Source organism: Gracilinanus agilis, chromosome 1, assembly GCF_016433145.1.
Source record: "Gracilinanus agilis isolate LMUSP501 chromosome 1, AgileGrace, whole genome shotgun sequence".
Classification (NCBI taxonomy): domain Eukaryota; kingdom Metazoa; phylum Chordata; class Mammalia; order Didelphimorphia; family Didelphidae; genus Gracilinanus; species Gracilinanus agilis.
The window spans coordinates 786,050,166-786,069,950 of NC_058130.1; the positions used below are offsets into that span (position 1 = coordinate 786,050,166).

The window sequence follows — 19,785 nt, forward strand, 5'->3', positions numbered from 1 at the left end:
TCATTCCTTCATTATATGGTAAACTATCCCAAGTAGAAATAATAATAGCAAACAATTCAATTTTACTTGTGTGTGCAAAAAAAGTACGGGGGAAGCTGGGTAGCTCCGTGGATTGAGAGTCAGGCCCAGAAATCGGAGGTCCTGGGTTCAAATCTGGCCTCTGACATTTCCTACCTGTGTGACCCTGTCACACAAGTCACTTAAACCCCATTGCCTAGCCATTACTGCTCTTCTGCTTTGGAGTCAATACCTAGTACTGATTCTAAGATGGAAGGTAAGGGTTTAAAAAAAAAGTACAAAAGAAATACCAATATATGCATATTAAGTGAAGATCACTAAAGAAAGTACAATCAATATAATAATATTTCAGAAAGAAGCGAGAAAGGGATCAGTGGAGATTTATATAAACATGATAGAATGAAGAATTTTCCCAATCCTAAAATATAGGTATAAATATATATATATACATATAATATAGTTANAGCGAGAAAGGGATCAGTGGAGATTTATATAAACATGATAGAATGAAGAATTTTCTCAATCCTAAAATATAGGTATAAATATATATATACATATAATATAGTTATAAATATATATAATATAATTGTAAATATAGCTATAAAAAGGCAACACACTTGGCTAAATTCTTTATCTGATCAAATGTAAATTCATATGAATAATTTCTTAATCAACTTTAAATATTAATTGGATTTTAGGTCATTAGATGAAAGCAGATGACCTGTTAAGGTCTTCTTGAGAATGTGAAAAAAAATTATACTTGTGGAGCTATAGAAAACATATCAAAGCTCTGGGAATTCATCCATTTAAGTTGTAGTTGAGTTCAGTGGTGAAAGAATCCTTAATGGTAATTGAAACTAGGTACGGAACATGGGAGTTTCTTCAAAATTCTGCATCTTCCTTTCACCCATAGTCAAAGGGATGAGAGTGAAAAGGTCAAAGATTCTACAGCATTAATAACAATCTGCACAAAAATGTGTAGCAACATCCTCAGAACAGTAATGATCATTTCACTCTGGGGATCCAGCCTACGTGAGCATAATTCAACCAAACAGAGAGAGCACCAACACATACTAATTAGAGTGCAAACATCACCAAAACTGATACAGGTATGTTCGATTAATGTGTATTATTCTTTGATATGATTATTCCCAGTACTGGAAGTGTAAACCTGCATTCCAGAAAAAAGTATTGCCTTTAGAGGCTGATTTACTCTTGATCTGTCTCTGGGTATTGCTGTCTGGCTTCAGGAGGATCACATAACATTTGGGAATAAAGATGCAGCCCAGGAGCCCAGCACTGGAGGCCAAGATGGAGAAGATCTCCACAGTCACCATGGCCTTCCCTTTGGAGCTCTGATACGTGGGTAGAAAAGAGACCCAGACACTGCAGAACACCAGCATGCTAAAAGTGATAAACTTGGCTTCATTGAAAGTATCAGGCAGATTCCTGGCCAGGAAAGCCACAGTAAAGCTTCCCAGGGCTAAAAAGCCCATGTAGCCCAGGATAAAATAAAATGCAAAGACAGAGCCTTCATTACATCTAAGGATTATGCGGCCATATTCAGAGTGTGTGTCTGCCTCTGGAAAGGGGGGGTAGGTGCCCAACCAGATGCCACAGAAAATCATTTGAAATCCAGAACAGATGAGAACAACATAGATAGACATTCTAGGATGCATGAACATGCGGATCCTGCTCCCTGGCCTGATACCCCTGAAAGCCAGAACCACGATGATGGTTTTGGCCAAAATGGAGGAAACAGCCACTGTGAAGACAACTCCAAATACTGGTTGTTGCAGGAGGCAGGTGGCAGGGGTAGGCTGGCCTATAAAGAGCAGGGAGCAGAGGAAACAGAAGATGAGGGAGATGAGGAGAGTATAGCTGAGAGTCCTGTTATTGGCTTTCACTATGGGAGTATCTTGGTACTTCACAAAGACCACTAGAACCAGACTTGTCAGTAAAGAAAAGGAAACAGCCATCAAGGCCAAAGTCATCCCCAAAGGTTCTTTCACAGTCAGGAAGGTCACAACCTTGGAGAGGCAGCAATCTCTCTGCTCATTTGGATATTCATCCTCAGGGCACTTCTTACATTGATCTGAATCTGCAGGAAACAAAGAGGGCTCAAGGTTAAGATTCAAAGACTGATTCCAAACACCCCTATAATCTCACACCGTGGCAGTTGAGAAGAGTGGGGCATGGTGTAAACTTCGTATATAGTCTTGGAATAAAATTGGCCTTTTCCTCTTTTCACTACTATCTTGGCTTGAAAGCAATCTAAGGTAAGGCTCAAAATCAGTGTTGCAGGAAACTGATGATAACTGCTATAATTCCTTTGGCCTCCATAGGAACCAAAATCCCCTTGTTTTTTGCTGAAAGACAGTGTCACTGGAAAATAATATGCTATCCTAAGCTAGACCTACTCTGTTCATGTTATTTTTTATTAGCTGGGTTCATGTACTCACAATAATTCACTGTATTCCTTTTACTTAATTTATGATATCTATTCTTTTAACAATCCTCTTAGTATAGTACATTTAGTAATATATCTCTCTTGGTGTGTGTGTACACCCACAGAATATAAATATTAGAATAATAGAAAATGTTAATATGGGGTCTGTGTGTGTCATGTTGTGCAAACATAACCAAGTATGGGTTGTTTGAATTACTCTTTCCTTATTTTTCTAAGTTCCCAGTGAACCACCTCCCACAAATAATATCTATTTTTATATATTATTTGAAGATGCTTATATTGTGTATATTTATTTTGATTTCACTGTTGGAAGGGAGGCTCCCTGAATGCAGGAATCATTTGCTTTTTGTCTTTGTATTCTCATCATTTATCATGAAGACTATCATATCAATTGGGTATTGATTGATTGAATGATTCATGATATATTGAATAACTGGCAAATTTCTTCTACCAAAAGTTTATTTTACTTGTAAACGATCCTCCTGGGAATCCATCAGATTTAATTCTGTTCCATTCCATATATTAAAGAGTGAATTAGACAATCTTTTTAATATAAGTGTTCAAGCAAATAGCTTTAAACCAAATACTTATTGAATCATGGGTTGAATTGCTTTTTACTTCATTTTGGAGTCATAGATTGAGCATATTTTAACCTTCTCATTGAGATTCATAAACTCTTGAAATTTGCCCTGGGAATAGAATTCCAAAAACCATTTCTGAGATCCTAGAAGCATCCTTAGTTTTAGCTGACTTTCTGTTCTCCATATATTTCCTTTAGCCCTCCCTTTTCTGTGATCTATAATAAATCTTTCAGGTTGCAAAAAAAACACTTAAGTTGCCTCTGTGACATGAGGTGAAAATAGAAACAGATTTGTCTTCTTGTAATGGCTAGAGAATGCCTAGAGAAAATTTTGCTTTGTTTTTTTTACTGATTCAGTCATTTCTGAGTCTTCATGACCCCTTTTGATGTTCCTCAGCCAGTATATTTTCCTATTTCTTTTTCCACCTCATTTGACAGTTGAGAAAAAATGAAGCAACGTTTTGTGACTCACCCAGGATCACATAGTTTGTGATAGTCTGAAGTCAGATTTGAACTCAGGAAGATCACATAGTTGTCCCAATTTTTGAAATATATACTACATGTAATATGATGTTTCCATAACATGACAAACAAGATGATCACAAAAAAATTCTGGAAAGGCTTATATGAATGATACAAAGTGAACAGAACCAGGAGAATGTTTTACACAGTGAAGAAATAAAGAATGATGTTCAGTTATTTGTGAGTTATTTATTACCAGCAATGCATGGACCCTGGTTAGCTCCAAAGAACTCAGGACCCACCTCCATAAAAGGAATTCATGGAGTCTGAAAGTAGACTGAAGGACAGCATTATCATTTTATTCCCTTCAGAAATATTTCTCCAGTGTAATCTATGGGTATCTTTTTTCACAACATCATGTACGTGGAAATATAGGCTGAATAGCATGCATAACCTATATCACATTACCTAGTATTTTGGGAAGGAGACAGGAGTGAGGGAACATGGATGGCAAAATGTCAGAAAATGACCTTTTAAATTGTGTAGAAATGAAATCAGGAATGTATATGCAAATGTATTATATATACTGTAACCAGAAGAATCCTAAGTGGGGTGAATTACCCCATAGAACCCCAAAAGAGGGACAGTTAGGACAGTTCAGAATGTGGGTATAAAAACAGCACCCCAAGCCTGAGTGAATCACTCTTTGGGGGGACAGGGTAGTGGGTGGATGAGATAGTAGGTTTACTACTTCTCTTTGAAGCCTAACTTAACTCTGACCTAAGGAGCTTAGTGGATGATAGATATTTACCCATACTAGCAATTATCATAACTATCTCACACTGACCTCTGATTTAGTCACTGCTGAAAAGAAATTCAGCTAGCAGTATCTCAACAAAACCTGAATCTACAGATATCCACTCAAGATACTTTTAACCATCTTGCATTTATTCCTAGTTAATATAAAGATACAGATTAGCTGGTGAGGTAGTTAAGGAAAGAAGATCTCTTTTGGGGTTTTCCCCATTGAGGGGAGCTGTCCTGATAACATCGAAGATAAAATAGACCGTTTTTACCTTTCTCTCTTTCCTATATATATCACCTGCCCTAAACATTCCAAGTTATTAAACCCTTGTTATTAGTTGTCAGTGAGGTGTGTAAATCTTTTACTTATACTATTTAAGCCCCAATACATACATTACCTAGGCCATCCTCCCTCTTGGTTGACAGGATTCTGAAAGAGATTCATCTGTGAAAATATCCTGAGCCAATTATCCATACTTGTCCAGGGGATAAACCTCTCACAGTTAAAGTTATCAATCTCCTGTGAAATTATTTCCAGTTGACATCAAGTTTAGCCTTAGGAAAGCTTGTCAAATAAGTAGCCACACAAGTCCACAGACATTTCAGTTAAACCAACTCCCAGAGTCTTGAACTACCAAAGGGAGGGGGATGAGTGGAATTGTGCATCAGCTAAGGGGAATTAGAGAAGTTTGAGGGAGAGGGAAAGAACACAAAATACGTCACTATGGGAAAACATTCAAAATTAAAATAAAGTAAAATTAAAATTAAATAAAAAATAACAAAGGGAGGGGGGAGTTGGAGTTCTATCTAGTTCCTTCCATTCTCCTGCTTGAAGCTTGAATTTACAGCCAGGACTCTGGGCATGCAAGCTACATCTTCACAACTACCATCTTTACAATATGTATAGATGCAGATATGCAGGTATGTGGGTATATATATAATGGTGACAATGTGAAGTAGGAACAGGACTTGGAGTCAAAAACATTTTGAGTTCAAATCCTACTTCTGACTCTTATAAGCCGTGCAGTGCTGAGCAAATCAGATCATCTTTGCCTACTTTAGTTTTCATATACATTAAAGGAAGGCAATAATACCTCCATCAAAAGGTTGTTGTGAAATTCAAATAAGATGGCATATATGAAGGAAAAATTAAGCACGGTATAAATGCTTATTATAATGATATTATTATTATTATCATTGCCATCATCACAAAATCAAGAAACTATTCTCATAGCAGGGGACAGATTCTTAATCTTACCCCAAAGTACTTGTAAGATTAAAATTGATATTCAATACTCCTAGTAATGTATATTATAAGAATTTATTAATAATACACTTGAAGTAAAGGAAATAAAAAAAAACCTGTGAGTAGAGAGAGAGAAGAGGAGAGAGTGGGAAGAACAGGTAGAAGGCGGGGTTACCACAAATTCTATATACAATATGTAAGGATGCTACATGGATGGAGGAAAAAGGATTCTGGGAGATGAATTCCAAGGATTCAAAATTTCAAATTACACAGAGTAGAACAGATTAGATCAAGGTGTAAATTTTTGTATAAATTCTAGGAATTTCAAATAGAATAAACTTTTCCTCTACTCTTGTCTTTCCCTACTATCTTGTCTTGAAAACAGTCTAAGGCAAGGCTCAAGTGCAATGCCATTTTATCAGGCATGAGAGAATTCAGTCTTCTCCCAAGACCTGAGGACATATTGACTCCATTGAATAATATGATCCAGGAATGTATTTACAATTCCAAAATATGTCTAATTTCTTGATCACTTGATTTTATAAATTTTCTGAGGTAACTATAATCCCAGTATAGTATAACTGATAGAGAACTTATTGCTACACAATGAAAACCTGGATTAAATCCTGCCTCTGTTACAAATACTCTGTTATGATGCAGAAGGCACTAACTGCTCAACATTCAAGGAAGCTCCAAGATAGATTAGAAACTCTAAGACTTACAAGATGAAGTCTTAAAAGATGGAGGCAGGTTCCAAGTCCCCTTTCTCTGATGCTGATTAAAATGTTTCAAAATTAAAGACCTGTTTTATTTAGCAGCCTATAGAAAATCTGACTTTTATTGTCATTCTAGGATGAAACATGATATGTGAGCTGAACAATGAGGCAGAGAGAAAGAATATTGAATGGTTAGTCAGGAGATATGGGTATCAGCCTTTGAATGACCCCATTGGGGCCTTGCCAAGTGAAATAATTGCTTTTGGTTTCACAGGTGAAAGTATGTGGAAGATATGATCCCAAAAGACCCTTTTAGAGGTCAGCATTATTTTTTTATGAGCAGATGTCCCATTGGAACTAGTTAGAACAAGGCCTGGAGTGTATGAATAATTTTCCATTACATCCACATCAATTAAAAGACTGCTAGCTCCACCAAAATCTGAAGGCAGAACATACCAGATATTCAAAGTCATCCATTGACTCAATCTCCACTTTCTCTAAATCTCTTCCAGACAGACCTGATAGCTTCCTAAGTTCCTTCTCTTCTACTCCATTTCAATTCCTCAAATTCTCAAATATTCTGATGAATCAGCAGGCTCCTTGATTTGGGTTCACCTTCCATTGTTGAAGATAACAATTCATCTCTGACTACACAACATATGGAAGTCTTAACTTCTCCTTCCACAATTTGGGAGACCACAGGAGAGCTGACCAAGGCACTGAAGTTCTTCCAAATGAACATACCGAGGGAGAATTTCGACTAGCTACTTCTCATCATTTATCTTTACCTTATGAGCATCTGATTGCTTCCTCTCTTGAATTGTTTATTCTCCTACATCTTGTACTTCTATTCTTCTTTAACTGGCCTCATTGGTTTTTATCAAAAAAATTATTTATACTAATATGAAGCTCTCAGTTGCTTTTGGAATAATTTTCAATTTCACTACTTAAGAGAATTATACCCTACACCTCACAGACAGAAAATAACACTTTAGAAGGGGGGGCTTTTAATAGGTCAGCCTTCATTCTGGGAATAAGCTTCAGGGTCGAAAGGGACAGCTATATTTACCCTTTACACCATAGGTTATTCTCCTTTTTCCCTTCAATGCTAGTCAGTCCCAGTTATGCATATGGATGAACAATCTGGATATGTTACCTTTCTAAATGAATGTCATATCCAGGTAAATATACCATCTTTACTATCTTTATCTGCAGTGTGTGAATACTCAAGACTTCTTTAGAGGGATTATATATGTTTACTAGAAAGCTCTGTAATGTTCCAAAACTACAGTATGGCAAACAGTACAATGGAGTATCAAAAACAGAATCTGGAATTTAGCAGAGGAAGGAGGCTTCCTGATCAGATTAGTAAATACCTCTGGAGAGTTCAAAACTTCCTTTAGTCAACAAAAAATCAGTAAAGTCGAACTATATTATCATAAGGTCAATTTTAAATCAGTATATTCCATTGTGGAATAAAGCTTAACAAAGTGTCTTTGTTCCCAGATGTAACTGGCTATTGAGATTCATTTCCCTGTGTTTAAATATCATTCCAAAAGTTCTGACACCCAATTATGTGAATTATTGGAGTCGTAGTCCTTGAGACAAAATGATTTTCTCCTTGACCTGGTGTAAGAGATGTGGTTACTTGTGGATAGATAAAACATAGTGGGAATGAAGCACAGTTAAACCAACATGAAAATTTAAGTAAGAATTAAAATATGTAACTGAAATAACAGGCTTGTGTGAGTGAGATATTGGTGGGTTCAGGGAATAGGTCTAAATGGTTACTCAGGGCCAGTAATAGAAGATAACAGAGGTTTTGGGAAGGCCAACAGAATGTAGGTAACAGGCTAACAGATCCAGTCCAGGCAGAGGTAACAAACACAGGGATGGTTTGGTTTATTAAAGCAAGGGAAAGTAGGAAAGGGAATTTGCATAATCTTATCTAATATTCACTACCTCACTCTTCCTGCCAGATCTACAATTGTTCCCTCATGGGAATCCTTCAGAGAGATTGAGCTACACTGGTCCTTTACCTATCTACCTAAAACCCTGTTCCTAATATAAATAAACTCCTCTAACCCAAAACCCCCCATTGGATGGAAACAGAGCTATTGAGTTTAGGGCACAGGGAGAAGTTCTCATGAATGAATGGCTCAGATGGTTCAAAAGCTCTGTAGATGTATCACTCAGCCAGCAGGAAACAGGATAACCAGGTACAGGCAGGATGAGAAGATATAGCAGAAAGAAAGCCACAGGATAAAAGGCAGTCTCACTAGGTTCACCCCAGGGAGACAAGACTCAGCCTCAAGGCTTAACTGACTGTTAGAAACAGCTCAGTCACTTCTGCAGAATTCCAGGACCTTTCCCTGCCTCTGCGTCTTTGCTGCAGATCCTGCTCATATGCTCAAATGCTCTCTTTCCTTATAACAGAATTCAATTTTGCAATGAATCATTCATGGCAGAAGTTAAAGCACGGAATGGGGAGGAGGAATGGGAGATACAGAGAAACAATTGAATGAAAAGAGATATGAAGAGAGAAGAGAGACATAGGCATGAAGGAGAGAAATAACAATAAACAACAGAGGAAGAGAGAGGCAAAGAAATAATGACAATTAGACATTGCCAGAGAAAAAAGGACAGACACAGAAAAGGAGAGACACAGAGATGGAGAAAGAGAAAGAGATAGGGGAAAGGATAAAGAAAAAGGAAAGAAAGAACACTCTGCAGGGGGTAGCTATAACCCAAAATGTTTCTACATTATGTTCCTTATTTTAGATCAGAAAGATTGCAAGGAAGATCTAACCCCTATTCTAGCCCCTTACATCTGTAGCTATCAGTCCTCTCATCCCTGATTTAAGCTTTCTTTAGCTAAAAACTTCAAAGACCACACTATTTAGTCAACTCCATTAGAAATGTCCTGTTCTAGATGCTCTTGAGCTCTCATATAACAGTCCCAGGTGTTGGTATGATGGAGTGAGGACTAGCACTAAAAGGACACAACACACCAATTGAAGCAAAAGGGAAGAAGGTATTCGGTTATATTTGAATCTTGTACAAATTTATTCCCATGTCCATTTCATATTCATCCAAGATCAAAATCTCACCTTAATTCACTTAAACTTAGAATCACTACCCCCTCAGACACTCAGACTACTTTTTTTGCTATATATATTTCTTTTTAAAATCCATTGAGATTATTTAATAAAAGTATATAATAGCATTGGGGTAGAAGTTTCCCACAGACTCCTATATTCCAGTGCCACATCGTAAGTAATTCTGACCATGACTTTACAAAGATTCTTCTAGATGAGTGCAAACTATGTCATATTCTACAAAACTTATCACATTGTAATAGATCAAAGGCACTTATTTTATGGGAATTTATTTCAGGAGGGTCTTTTAATATTCCTGGTCTCACATGATCTCTTACTCATTCAGGGTTTTTCCTGGGAGTTGTAGATGTCTGTACAAGAATACATTGTTGCTTATTTTCTACAGAAACTCACCCATATGACTGGAAATCTCCCCTTCTGGACATGGGGAGCAGTCATAGCAGCAGGTCACTTGCCCCTCTAGAGGGATCTTTCTGAACCCAGGACCACAACTCTCACTGCATACTCCAGGAGGAAGCTAAAACAGTAATTAGAAAGTGGAATACACATCATTGCTTTGACCATCAGTAGTCTAGACAATACTGGATTTAGAATGAGGAAGACATGAATTTGAGTCCAGCTTAATGTGTAGATGTGTATTGACCTCAGCAAGTGGTTTAAATTTTCTTTACTAAACTTTCAAGTGGACTGAATAAATGTGCTTTATTCACTGGATCAGTAGGAGGATAAAGTGTGACATTTATAAACTTCCTGGCACATATAAGACACTTAACAAGTACCTAAACAAGTTTATTTTGCCCCATTTATAAATTTCATACATTCTTTTTTATATATCTCTAAGAAGAAAGAGATTCCTATCCAAAGTGACAGTTTCATTGTTATTTGGGGAAAGTTCTTAATTTTCATGCCTGGAAGGATATTAAGAACAATGGAACTCTGATAATAAGAAGCTAAAATGTCAAAATAGCTCTAAGTGCCTAGTGAGTACATCTTATTCACAAGTAAAGAGGAAGATACTAACACTGAAAATATACAGGTTTATATATATATATATATACATAAATATATATATCATCTCTCTATCTCTATTTACATGAATATTTCTCTGATAATATTTTGTTTTATCCAATTACATGTAAAAATAATTTTAGGTATTCATTTTCTACCACTTTAAGTTCCAAATTATTTCCTCTCCCTCCCCCTCCCTGAGAGTCTAAGCATATATATGAAGCAATTGACCAGTGGTAAAAAATATGAATAAGAAATTTTCCAATGAAGAAATCAAAGTGATCAATAATTATATGAAAATATGTTCTGAATCCTTGATTAGAAAAAGGCAAATTAAAACAACTCTGAGATATGACCTCATACCTATCAGATTGATCAAAATTACATTAAAGGAAAGTGATACATGTTGGAGAGGATGTGGAAAATTCAGTAACAAATGGATTCATGAGGGAGTTGTGAACTGATCCAACCATTTTGGAGGTCAATTAAGAATGATGCCCAAAGGGCTATAAAACAATGCATATCCTTTGATCCAGAAATATCACTACTTTCTCTGTATCCTGGAGAGATTTTTTTGAAAAGGGGAAAGGACCTACTTGTACAAAATTATTTATAGCTGCTCTTTTTGCAGGGTCAAAGGATTGGAAATTAAAGGAATGTCCATCAGTGGGGGAATGGCTGAACAAATTATGGTAATATGATGATGATGGAATATTATTGTGCTGTAAGGAATCATGAACAGAATGATTTCAGAAAGAGCTGGAAAGATTTCATGAATTGGTGCAGGGCAAAATGAGCAGAACCAGGAAAACATTGTACCTGTGATAGTAATATTGGGCAATGATCAACTGTGACAGACTTAGCTAATCTCAACAATATAATGACCCAGGAAAAATCAGAGGGACTTATGACCAAAAATGTTATCTGCCTCCAGAGAAAGAACTATTTGAGTCAGGATGCAGCTGAAAGCATATGACTTTTCATTTATTTATGTTATGAGGTTTTGGTTTTATAAGATTACTCAATTACAAAAATGAAAAATATGAAAATAGGTTTTGCATGATAATAGATGTATAACACAGGTCAAATCACCTGCCAACCCTAGGAGGAGTAAGGGAAGGAAGGGAGGGAGATAAGTTCAAACATATAACAAAGAAAACTTGTGTGAAATTTTGATATTACTTGTAATTGGTAAAAAAAATGTAAAAATATGTAGAAAATAAAAGAAACAAAAAACAAAGTAAAGACAGGATTTTTGTGAAATGGAGAACTATAAAGTCTTGGTCATGAAAAGACTGAAGCAATATAGACATTTCAACATTCAGATATGAACCAGATATAAACAAAAATAAACAACAAAAGGCAAAGTAAAAACAGCATACACTCCAATGTAGGGAGATAATTCTTGAGGTAATTAATGAATACCATAGAGTGGGTCTTTTATGTCTTTGTGATGTTCAGAGAACAATGTTAAGAAGGGAATAAGAATGTACTAAGTGGTGAAAGGAATAGAAAGTTAAGGAAATTTCACTCACATAATCAGATGTACAAGAATATATCTATACAAAGAATGGGGGTAAGAAGATGCCAACATTTCACTTTTACATGAATTGCTCAGAAAATGGAGGAATAAAATATGAAGCAGAATGATGAATTAGAGAGAAAGTATCTTATGGGAAGGATAAGGAGGAAATAATATAAATTATAACCAAAGGTGAACAAACATATTTCTATCCCTTTTTGAATTGGCAACGAATGAGAATTGGAAATGGGGTCTTAAAGTTGAAGAATGGCTGAACCATTTATAATATATATAATATTCATGTGAACCCATATATATATTTATAAGCTTATTCAAAAGAAAATGTATGTATATATTTTAAAAAGTAGTATATGGTAAGAAATTAGTAAAGCACAATTTTTTTCAGAGAAACTAAGGGAGAATATATGAACTGATTCCAAGTGAAGGGAGCAGAATCAGATTAACTAACAGTAGAAAAAATGAAATGGTAAAAAAAAAAAATTTTTTTAATGGCAACTGATCAGTATAAAAACCAATCACAATTTCCAACAATTAAGGAGGAAACATGTTACCCACATTATATTAGAGTTGAATTACTGAAAATGCAACTGAAGACAATATCTTTTGGACATGCCTAATGAGTATTTATTTGTTTGTTTGTTTGTTTTTGCTTCACTCTACATGGAACTCCTGTTTAGTCATTCTTCATTTGTGTCTGTTTCTTTATGACCTCATTTGGAATTTGGCAGTTTCTTCTACAGCAAATTTTACTGATGAGGAAACTGAAGTAAACATGACTATATCTTATCCAGGCTCACATGGCAAGTAAGTGTCTGAAGTCTGATTTGAACTCAGGAAAAAGAGTCTTCCTGACTATAGATCAAAAACTCTCCACTGCACTACCTTAATGCCCCAATAACTACAACCAGAAATCCATCTGTCTGTCTTTCTGTCTGTCTGTCTCTCTCAGTCTGTCTATCTGTCCATCTCTATTTCTATATAAAAAATCAGTTAAGTGTTACAATGGATAAAACACTGATCCTGGTATTAGGAAGATTTGAGTTCAAATTTGACAATGCACATATACTAGGTAGATGACACAGGACAAATCATTTAAACCTTTTCTGCCCCCATTTCTTCAACTGTAAAATGGGGGCATACTAGTGGAGCTAATGATAAGCTGCTCTTGCCAGGAAAACTCATGGAGAAAGTCTTGGGTTCATGAAGACTTGGATATGACTGAGTGATTGAACAACAATAAGAACAACCACAAATACTACCTAGGAGGCTCATTGCCCATATGACCTTGAAACAATTAGCCAGCTTCCTTGAATATCAGTTTCCTCAGGTGTAAAATGAATGACAATAAATAGACTTCCATAACCTGTGAGATCCCTTCATTATCTAAATGTGTAATCTGATTTTTACAATAGTCATTAAATGTCTTCTATTTATAATCATACACAATATTGAGGAAACTGAATAGGTTATGAATTGTTCCTGGTATTAGAAGTATAAATTTAGCATTTAAAATGTCTTTGAGGGGCAGCTGGGTAGCTCAGTGGATTGAGAGTCAGGCCTAGAGATGGGAGGTCCTGGGTTCAAATCCAGCCTCAGACACTTCCCAGCTGTGTGACCCTGGGCAAGTCACTTGACTCCCATTGCCCACCCTTACCACCTCTTCCACCTAGGAGCCAATACATAGAAGTTAAGAGTTAAAAAATGTTTTCAAATAAATAAATAAATAAAATGTCTTTGACCTGTGATTTCCACCAACCCCACACTATGGCATCCTCACATATTGTGAAATCTTGACCAAGGGGAGCACTGGGGACAAATTGCCCAACTTCCACCAGAGCATCAGTCTCATTAGGAAAGAAAATATAGTTCATAATGGCATATTGAGCTTCAGAGCTTCTTTTCTCATCCACAATCACATAGTCACCAGCACTGTTGTTAAACTGGATGTTCTTCAGGAAGGAGTGCAGCTGAAAGAGAAGAGAAATCCTCATCACTGAATTTTGTGTGAGGGAAAGATTTCTCTCAAACTACAACCTAAGAGATATGTGAGAGACACTGGACCTGTTTTGAAGTCCAATCGGATCATATTGCTAATGTAGTTTTCTACTGGGACATATAAAAGTGATCCTCTAGAACACACACCATGGTTTACATCCCCAAGTGATAATATAATTTCATAATATATATAATTTGTTTCATTCTTGAATCCTCACTATCTTTCACCCCCTTTATCTAAATTCTTTCCAAGTATATTGATTTCATCTTTACAATACATTCTCTCCTTGTCTTCAACTCCCAACTAAAATTCCACCTTCTAAAGAAAGATATTTCCAATTCATCTTAATTATGCTGCCTTCCTTTTGTTAATTGTTTTCTATTCATCCTATATACAGCCTTTTGACACATATTTGTTTTTTCTTTCCTCCATCATTAGATTGTTAACTGGATTAAAGTATTTTAAAAATCTTCCCTAAAATTTCTTTTTTAAATTAAGTTTATTTATTTATTTGTAATATTTTTCCATAGTTAGATGATTCATGTTCTTTCCCTCTTCTCCTCCCAACCCACTCCCATAGCCAATGAGCAATTGCACTGGATTTGAAATGTGTCACTGATCAAGAACTATTTCCATATTATTAGTATTTGCACTGGGGTGATCATTTAGAGTCTACATCCCCAATCATATCCTGATCGAACTATGTGATCAAGCAGTTGTTTTTCTTCTGTGTTTCTGCTCCCACAGTTCTTTCTCTGGATGTGGATAGCATCTTTCTCATAAGTCCCTCAGAATTGTCCTAGATCATTCCATTGCTGCTAGTAGAGAAGTCCATTACATTCAATTGTGCCACAGTGTATCTGTGTCTCTGTACTTCCTTAAGATTTCTATAGAAATTATTTCTATTAGTAACCTCCTCATGTGAACCATATCTAAAATAATTCCAATTTTGAAATACCTAAAAATTATCATGCAGCCTATGCTTCAGTTAATTAATCAATGTTTAGTAAACACATGCTAAGTAAAACAAACTGTGCTATGTGCAGTGATGAAAGCCAGGCCAAAAAAAAATGGATCTCACTACCCTCAGATGATTGATTCTTTTGAACAACCTGAAGTGGATACATGTTTATCATGACATCATTAACATATAATTCTTTACACTTTTCACTCATCTGTTTTTCCCCTTTTGGAAAAAATGGAATAAATTAAACCTCTTTTCCATATGAAAGTCATTCAAATTCTTGAACAAACCTCTCATGACTCCTTCCTTTGAATGTTCTCTTCAACAGAGCAAACTTTCCAGTTCTTTCAACTCATCATTATATGATACAGAGAAAGAAGTCCCTTCAATTAGCCATCTTCAAATATGTTCTCTCCCACTTTAATATGAAACATCAGCTATTCACCTACTACATTTCTTTAAATCTCAAAAAAATCCATTTAGTACATGGAAGTCTTTCCAACTCCTTTTAAATTCTAGTGGGGCCCCCCTTTTCATTCTTTATATTTATTTTCAATTTTAAACTATGAATCAATTTATATAACTGACAAATATTGAAAATTAAGTTACGGCATTTAAGGAACATCTAATCAAAGAATTTGAAAGTTGGAAGGGAATTCATTAGCCATTTTTTCCTACCCATACCACAAATACATCATTACTGCACCATAGCTTAAAAATGGCAATCCATACAATATTACCTGCCATGAGTGAAAGACTAAATATTCTTCATGTCCCATCAAATTTTTTTCTGATTTTCTCAGAAATACTTCATGGAGAGCCCAAGCTACAGCATAGACAGTGTTGTAGATGGTGTAACTCAAGCCAGACATGGTCATATCAAAAGAACACAGAGGCAAAGTCTGCAAAGAAGCATTTGGTGAACATATACCTTGCTCTTCATTTTCTAGTTGATCTGAGCACCTAAAGACTGACAACCAGAATCCCCTAAGTAAAATATCATTTGGATATTTAGAAGGTTTAATTGTCCTAAGAAAAATCTGGAACCCAGGGACTTCACTTGTCGAGTATGAAAATGTGAGAGCACCATGAAAATCATGACCTTGACGATAGCCAGGTCTCATAGTAATATCCCAGTGTGATGTAGCAATCCACACCTTCCTTATACTCAATATAGGAAGTTGTGAGTATCTCAGAATCATTAATGAATCCGCATCCCCATGGACAACAATCACTTCACTTGATGATTCTAGGATCCTGGCCATGAAGTTTTCATGTGATTCTTTATGTCCTCTTTCACTGACAGGGATCTTCTCTGTGAAGGACACACAGACTCCATTCTTTAACATTTTCTCTCTTATCTCCCACAGAAATGTCTCACCTCTTATATCATCTGTGGCAACTAGACCTATCCAGTTCCATTTAAAGTATACCATCAAGTGGACAACACCTTTGTGAAGAGAAGAGTCTTTAGGAGCCATCTGATAGAGGGAAGGAAACTGAATCTTGTCACTAAGAATGGGATCAAATGGACCATAGCTGATCTAGATGAGAAAGAATCATGGATCAGTTTGGCCCCTGACACTGTTGATAGAATTGAAACAAAATGCAATTTTATGAATTGGCATTTTTGTTTATAGAATACATTATGTATCCTACAATACAGTTTATGATAGGTGGTATTTTATTCTCTGAGTCTCAAAATTCATTCCTTTTTATGAGCCCTCAAAAAGGCAATAATTTAGCAAAGACAGACTTCTGAGAACCTGTTGTTATCTATATTCTAGTCAATGTGCTTTCTCTATACTTTCCAAAGAAATCAAGATATATTCTTCTTAGTTTTCTTGTTAGTACACAGTAGATTTCAAGATTAAACCTTTTATATGATTTTTTGTGTTGGACAATGTTCTTATTTTTTTAATTAAAAAACACATGAATGGTATTCAGTATGGTATTTAAACAATATATAATTACTCTATAAATCTTCATTGGATTTAAGTGTTATATTTCAAATAAGAATATCTAATTTTCTCTAAGAAAATGAAATTTTGGTTCCTGATTTTGTCAAAAGAGGATTCTGAAAGTGAGAAAGGAACTTATTACAATAAAAACAAAACAATGTACATAAAGTATTCCCCCTATAATGTAGCTCAGCCATAAATATCTATGCTATGGTTGAAGATTTCCAATGAATATGACCTTATTACCACTAATGACAGCCCATTCTTCTTCACACACATTTGAAATCATTATGATTGTTAGGAAATAAAAGGTCTTTTTGTCTAACCTACATTTTTTGATAACTTCTAAAAACTGTTATTGGTTCTACCTTTCCACATCACACACTATAAATATCATCCCACCATCACATTGACAAACTTTCAAGTATTAGAAAACAGCTATCATTGTCCCTTTGGGCATTTGCCTCTCTAATTAATAGTATCTTCTTTAGTTCTTTCAGTGAATCCTTATATAACATAGACATATAAGACCCTTCATCATTCATCAGTCCCCCTCTGAAACTCTCTGATTTAACATTAGTTTTCATAAAGTATTGATCCCCAAGCCAAGTACAATACATAAGACAAGGTTTGAGGGAAGGAATTAGAGGTAAATCACTTCTTTATTTCTAGTAGCTTCCCTTTCATAATGCAGCTCTAGATTACTTCACCAATATCAAATGAAGGAATAAAAGAACACAGAAGTGCTGCACTGTTGCTTACTTAATCTCTCATTAAATTTGAATGATTAAAAATTGTGCTATATATGACTTTCCCTTCTGGTATCAAGATTATGCTGTAAGGAATACACTGAGCTCACCCAAACCCACTTCCAAAAAAATTTCATGTAGTAATCAAGACTGTTAATGCCTATGGGATGAATTTACCAATCAAATTGAGGAGTATAGTAGAATGGAGTAATACCCCAAAGCACACAATATTCTGTGTAAAAGAAAAACATTTAAACTAGGGAGTCACACAGATTGTAGGTAAGGAATTGAGGAAGAATTTATTGTGCTTCAGTGAAAGTAAAAAAAAAAAAAAGAAAAAGTCGGGATAGCATTCTTTATCTCAACCAAAGCAATATATATATATATATAGCCTAATCAAAAAATAGGAAGATAGAAATTATGTCATGATAAAAAGCACAATGAAATAATATCAAAACTAGACATATGTATACCAAATAACCAATTCTTTATATAGATTGGCAAATTGTGCATGGAGACTCATTTTAAATGGCTCAAAATTCTACCCCTGGCCCTATTTTATCTCAGAAGCAGACCCAGAGGTGATTTACACATCTCACCATTTGAGATGTTATTTGGACATACACCTATTCAGGCGCAACCATTTTTACCCCTGCCTATAATTCACTTTTAAGAGGGTATACAACCATTGCCACATATATTAGATGATTACAAATTAAATTGCAAGAACTCCATGACTCTGGAGTTGCTTTTGAGGCAGGCCCCATACACTTCTCATTTTGTGATTTAAACTCAGGTCATAGCATCTATATGAAGAATTTCAAACATACTGGGTTGCCTCAATCTGCTTAAGATGGACCATTTCAAGTCCTACTGACAACACCAACAGCCCTTAAAATTGGGAAGAGGAACTCATGGATTCATTGTTGCCATGTAAAATGAAGAACCTTCTGTTGATAATGAATTATTGTCTATACTGATTGTATCTGACTATTGATTATATTTGATTAAGACTCCCCTATTGCTAGATTTATACTATTTTGTTCCATTATATTTTATTAATCCTTATACTTTAACAAATTGCCCTAGTAGAACAACATATATACTACCAAAAACCCCCAATAATATCTGTATTGATGACCTATATTAACTTGATGTGCCTTTTATAACATTTTGTGCCTTTTATGAATTTTTTTTATTTTTTAGAATATATTATTGCTTTTATGCCTCCATTGTTTTATATACCTCATTTGCACTCACAATGTGGATCATTGCAAGTTAAAGAAGAAATGAATCTTACTTTTTGGCATGTAGCCTCTATATTTTACCTCTATGATTTGTAAAATATAGACGATTTTTATATTTTTCAGTATTGTTTTTCTTCCTGCATGTGTGATACAGTATTTGATTTATCTCTCATTTTTTTATATTTGAAGCACGTATCACCACTATTTAAAAGATTTTTTAACTGTTTTAATTTTAGCAATAGAATGAGCTAAGATGCCCATTTCCTAGTATATAAATGCATACCCAAAAAGCTTTGGAATATGGTAACTACTTATTTAAATATTATGAGACTTTTGCTTGGTAAATATGTCTAAATCAAAGAAAAAACTGTCCACAGAGGAGCACAGAAGTTAACCTCTATATTGTGAAAGAAGCACAAAGGAAAAAGAGACAAAACCAGTCCTAAGAGAATTGATGACATTCTGTGAAAAGAGTGTGAGAATTTGATAATGTGTGAGACTTGAGGTTGCAGCTGTGTTAAATGCAGGATATCTTTGTACCACACTCTTTATCAAGTATATAACATCAATTGTTTTTACTCCACTATCCTGAAAAGCAAGGAAAATGGTTAAACCATGGAATGCTATTTCCCATTTCCTTTGAGATCTAGTCTCTTTTTCTATTTTCTTACATTATGTGGTAACTTACAGTAGTCCTTCTCAATGGCTAAAGACCTCAAATATTCTTTAGGTAGATCTATAAATAGTATTTTAGGAGTTAATGATTCAGCCTATTACATGAATATCCCTACGCATATCTAAATGATAAATAATGAATTAGGTGGTGGTCCATCAAAATAGCCATCCCTCCACATGCCCATATAATAAGGCTCATGTGGACTGGAAAAGAATCCATGTCCCCT

The 19,785-nt window shown here is 35.2% G+C and overlaps 1 protein-coding gene across 1 annotated transcript in view; it reads right to left on the reverse strand.

Moving 5' to 3' along the window:
• Positions 1–1,163: 1,163 nt before the first annotated feature.
• Positions 1,164–19,785, reverse strand: part of LOC123230462 (vomeronasal type-2 receptor 26-like) — a 23,323-nt gene continuing 4,701 nt past the window's right edge. Inside the window, exons 2-5 of the mRNA XM_044656614.1 lie at positions 15,667–16,470; positions 13,706–13,933; positions 9,809–9,932; positions 1,164–2,119 (exon numbers count right to left, since the gene is read on the reverse strand). Coding sequence (XP_044512549.1) covers positions 1,164–2,119; positions 9,809–9,932; positions 13,706–13,933; positions 15,667–16,470 — 2,112 coding nt within the window. The remainder of the gene's footprint in view (positions 2,120–9,808; positions 9,933–13,705; positions 13,934–15,666; positions 16,471–19,785) is intronic.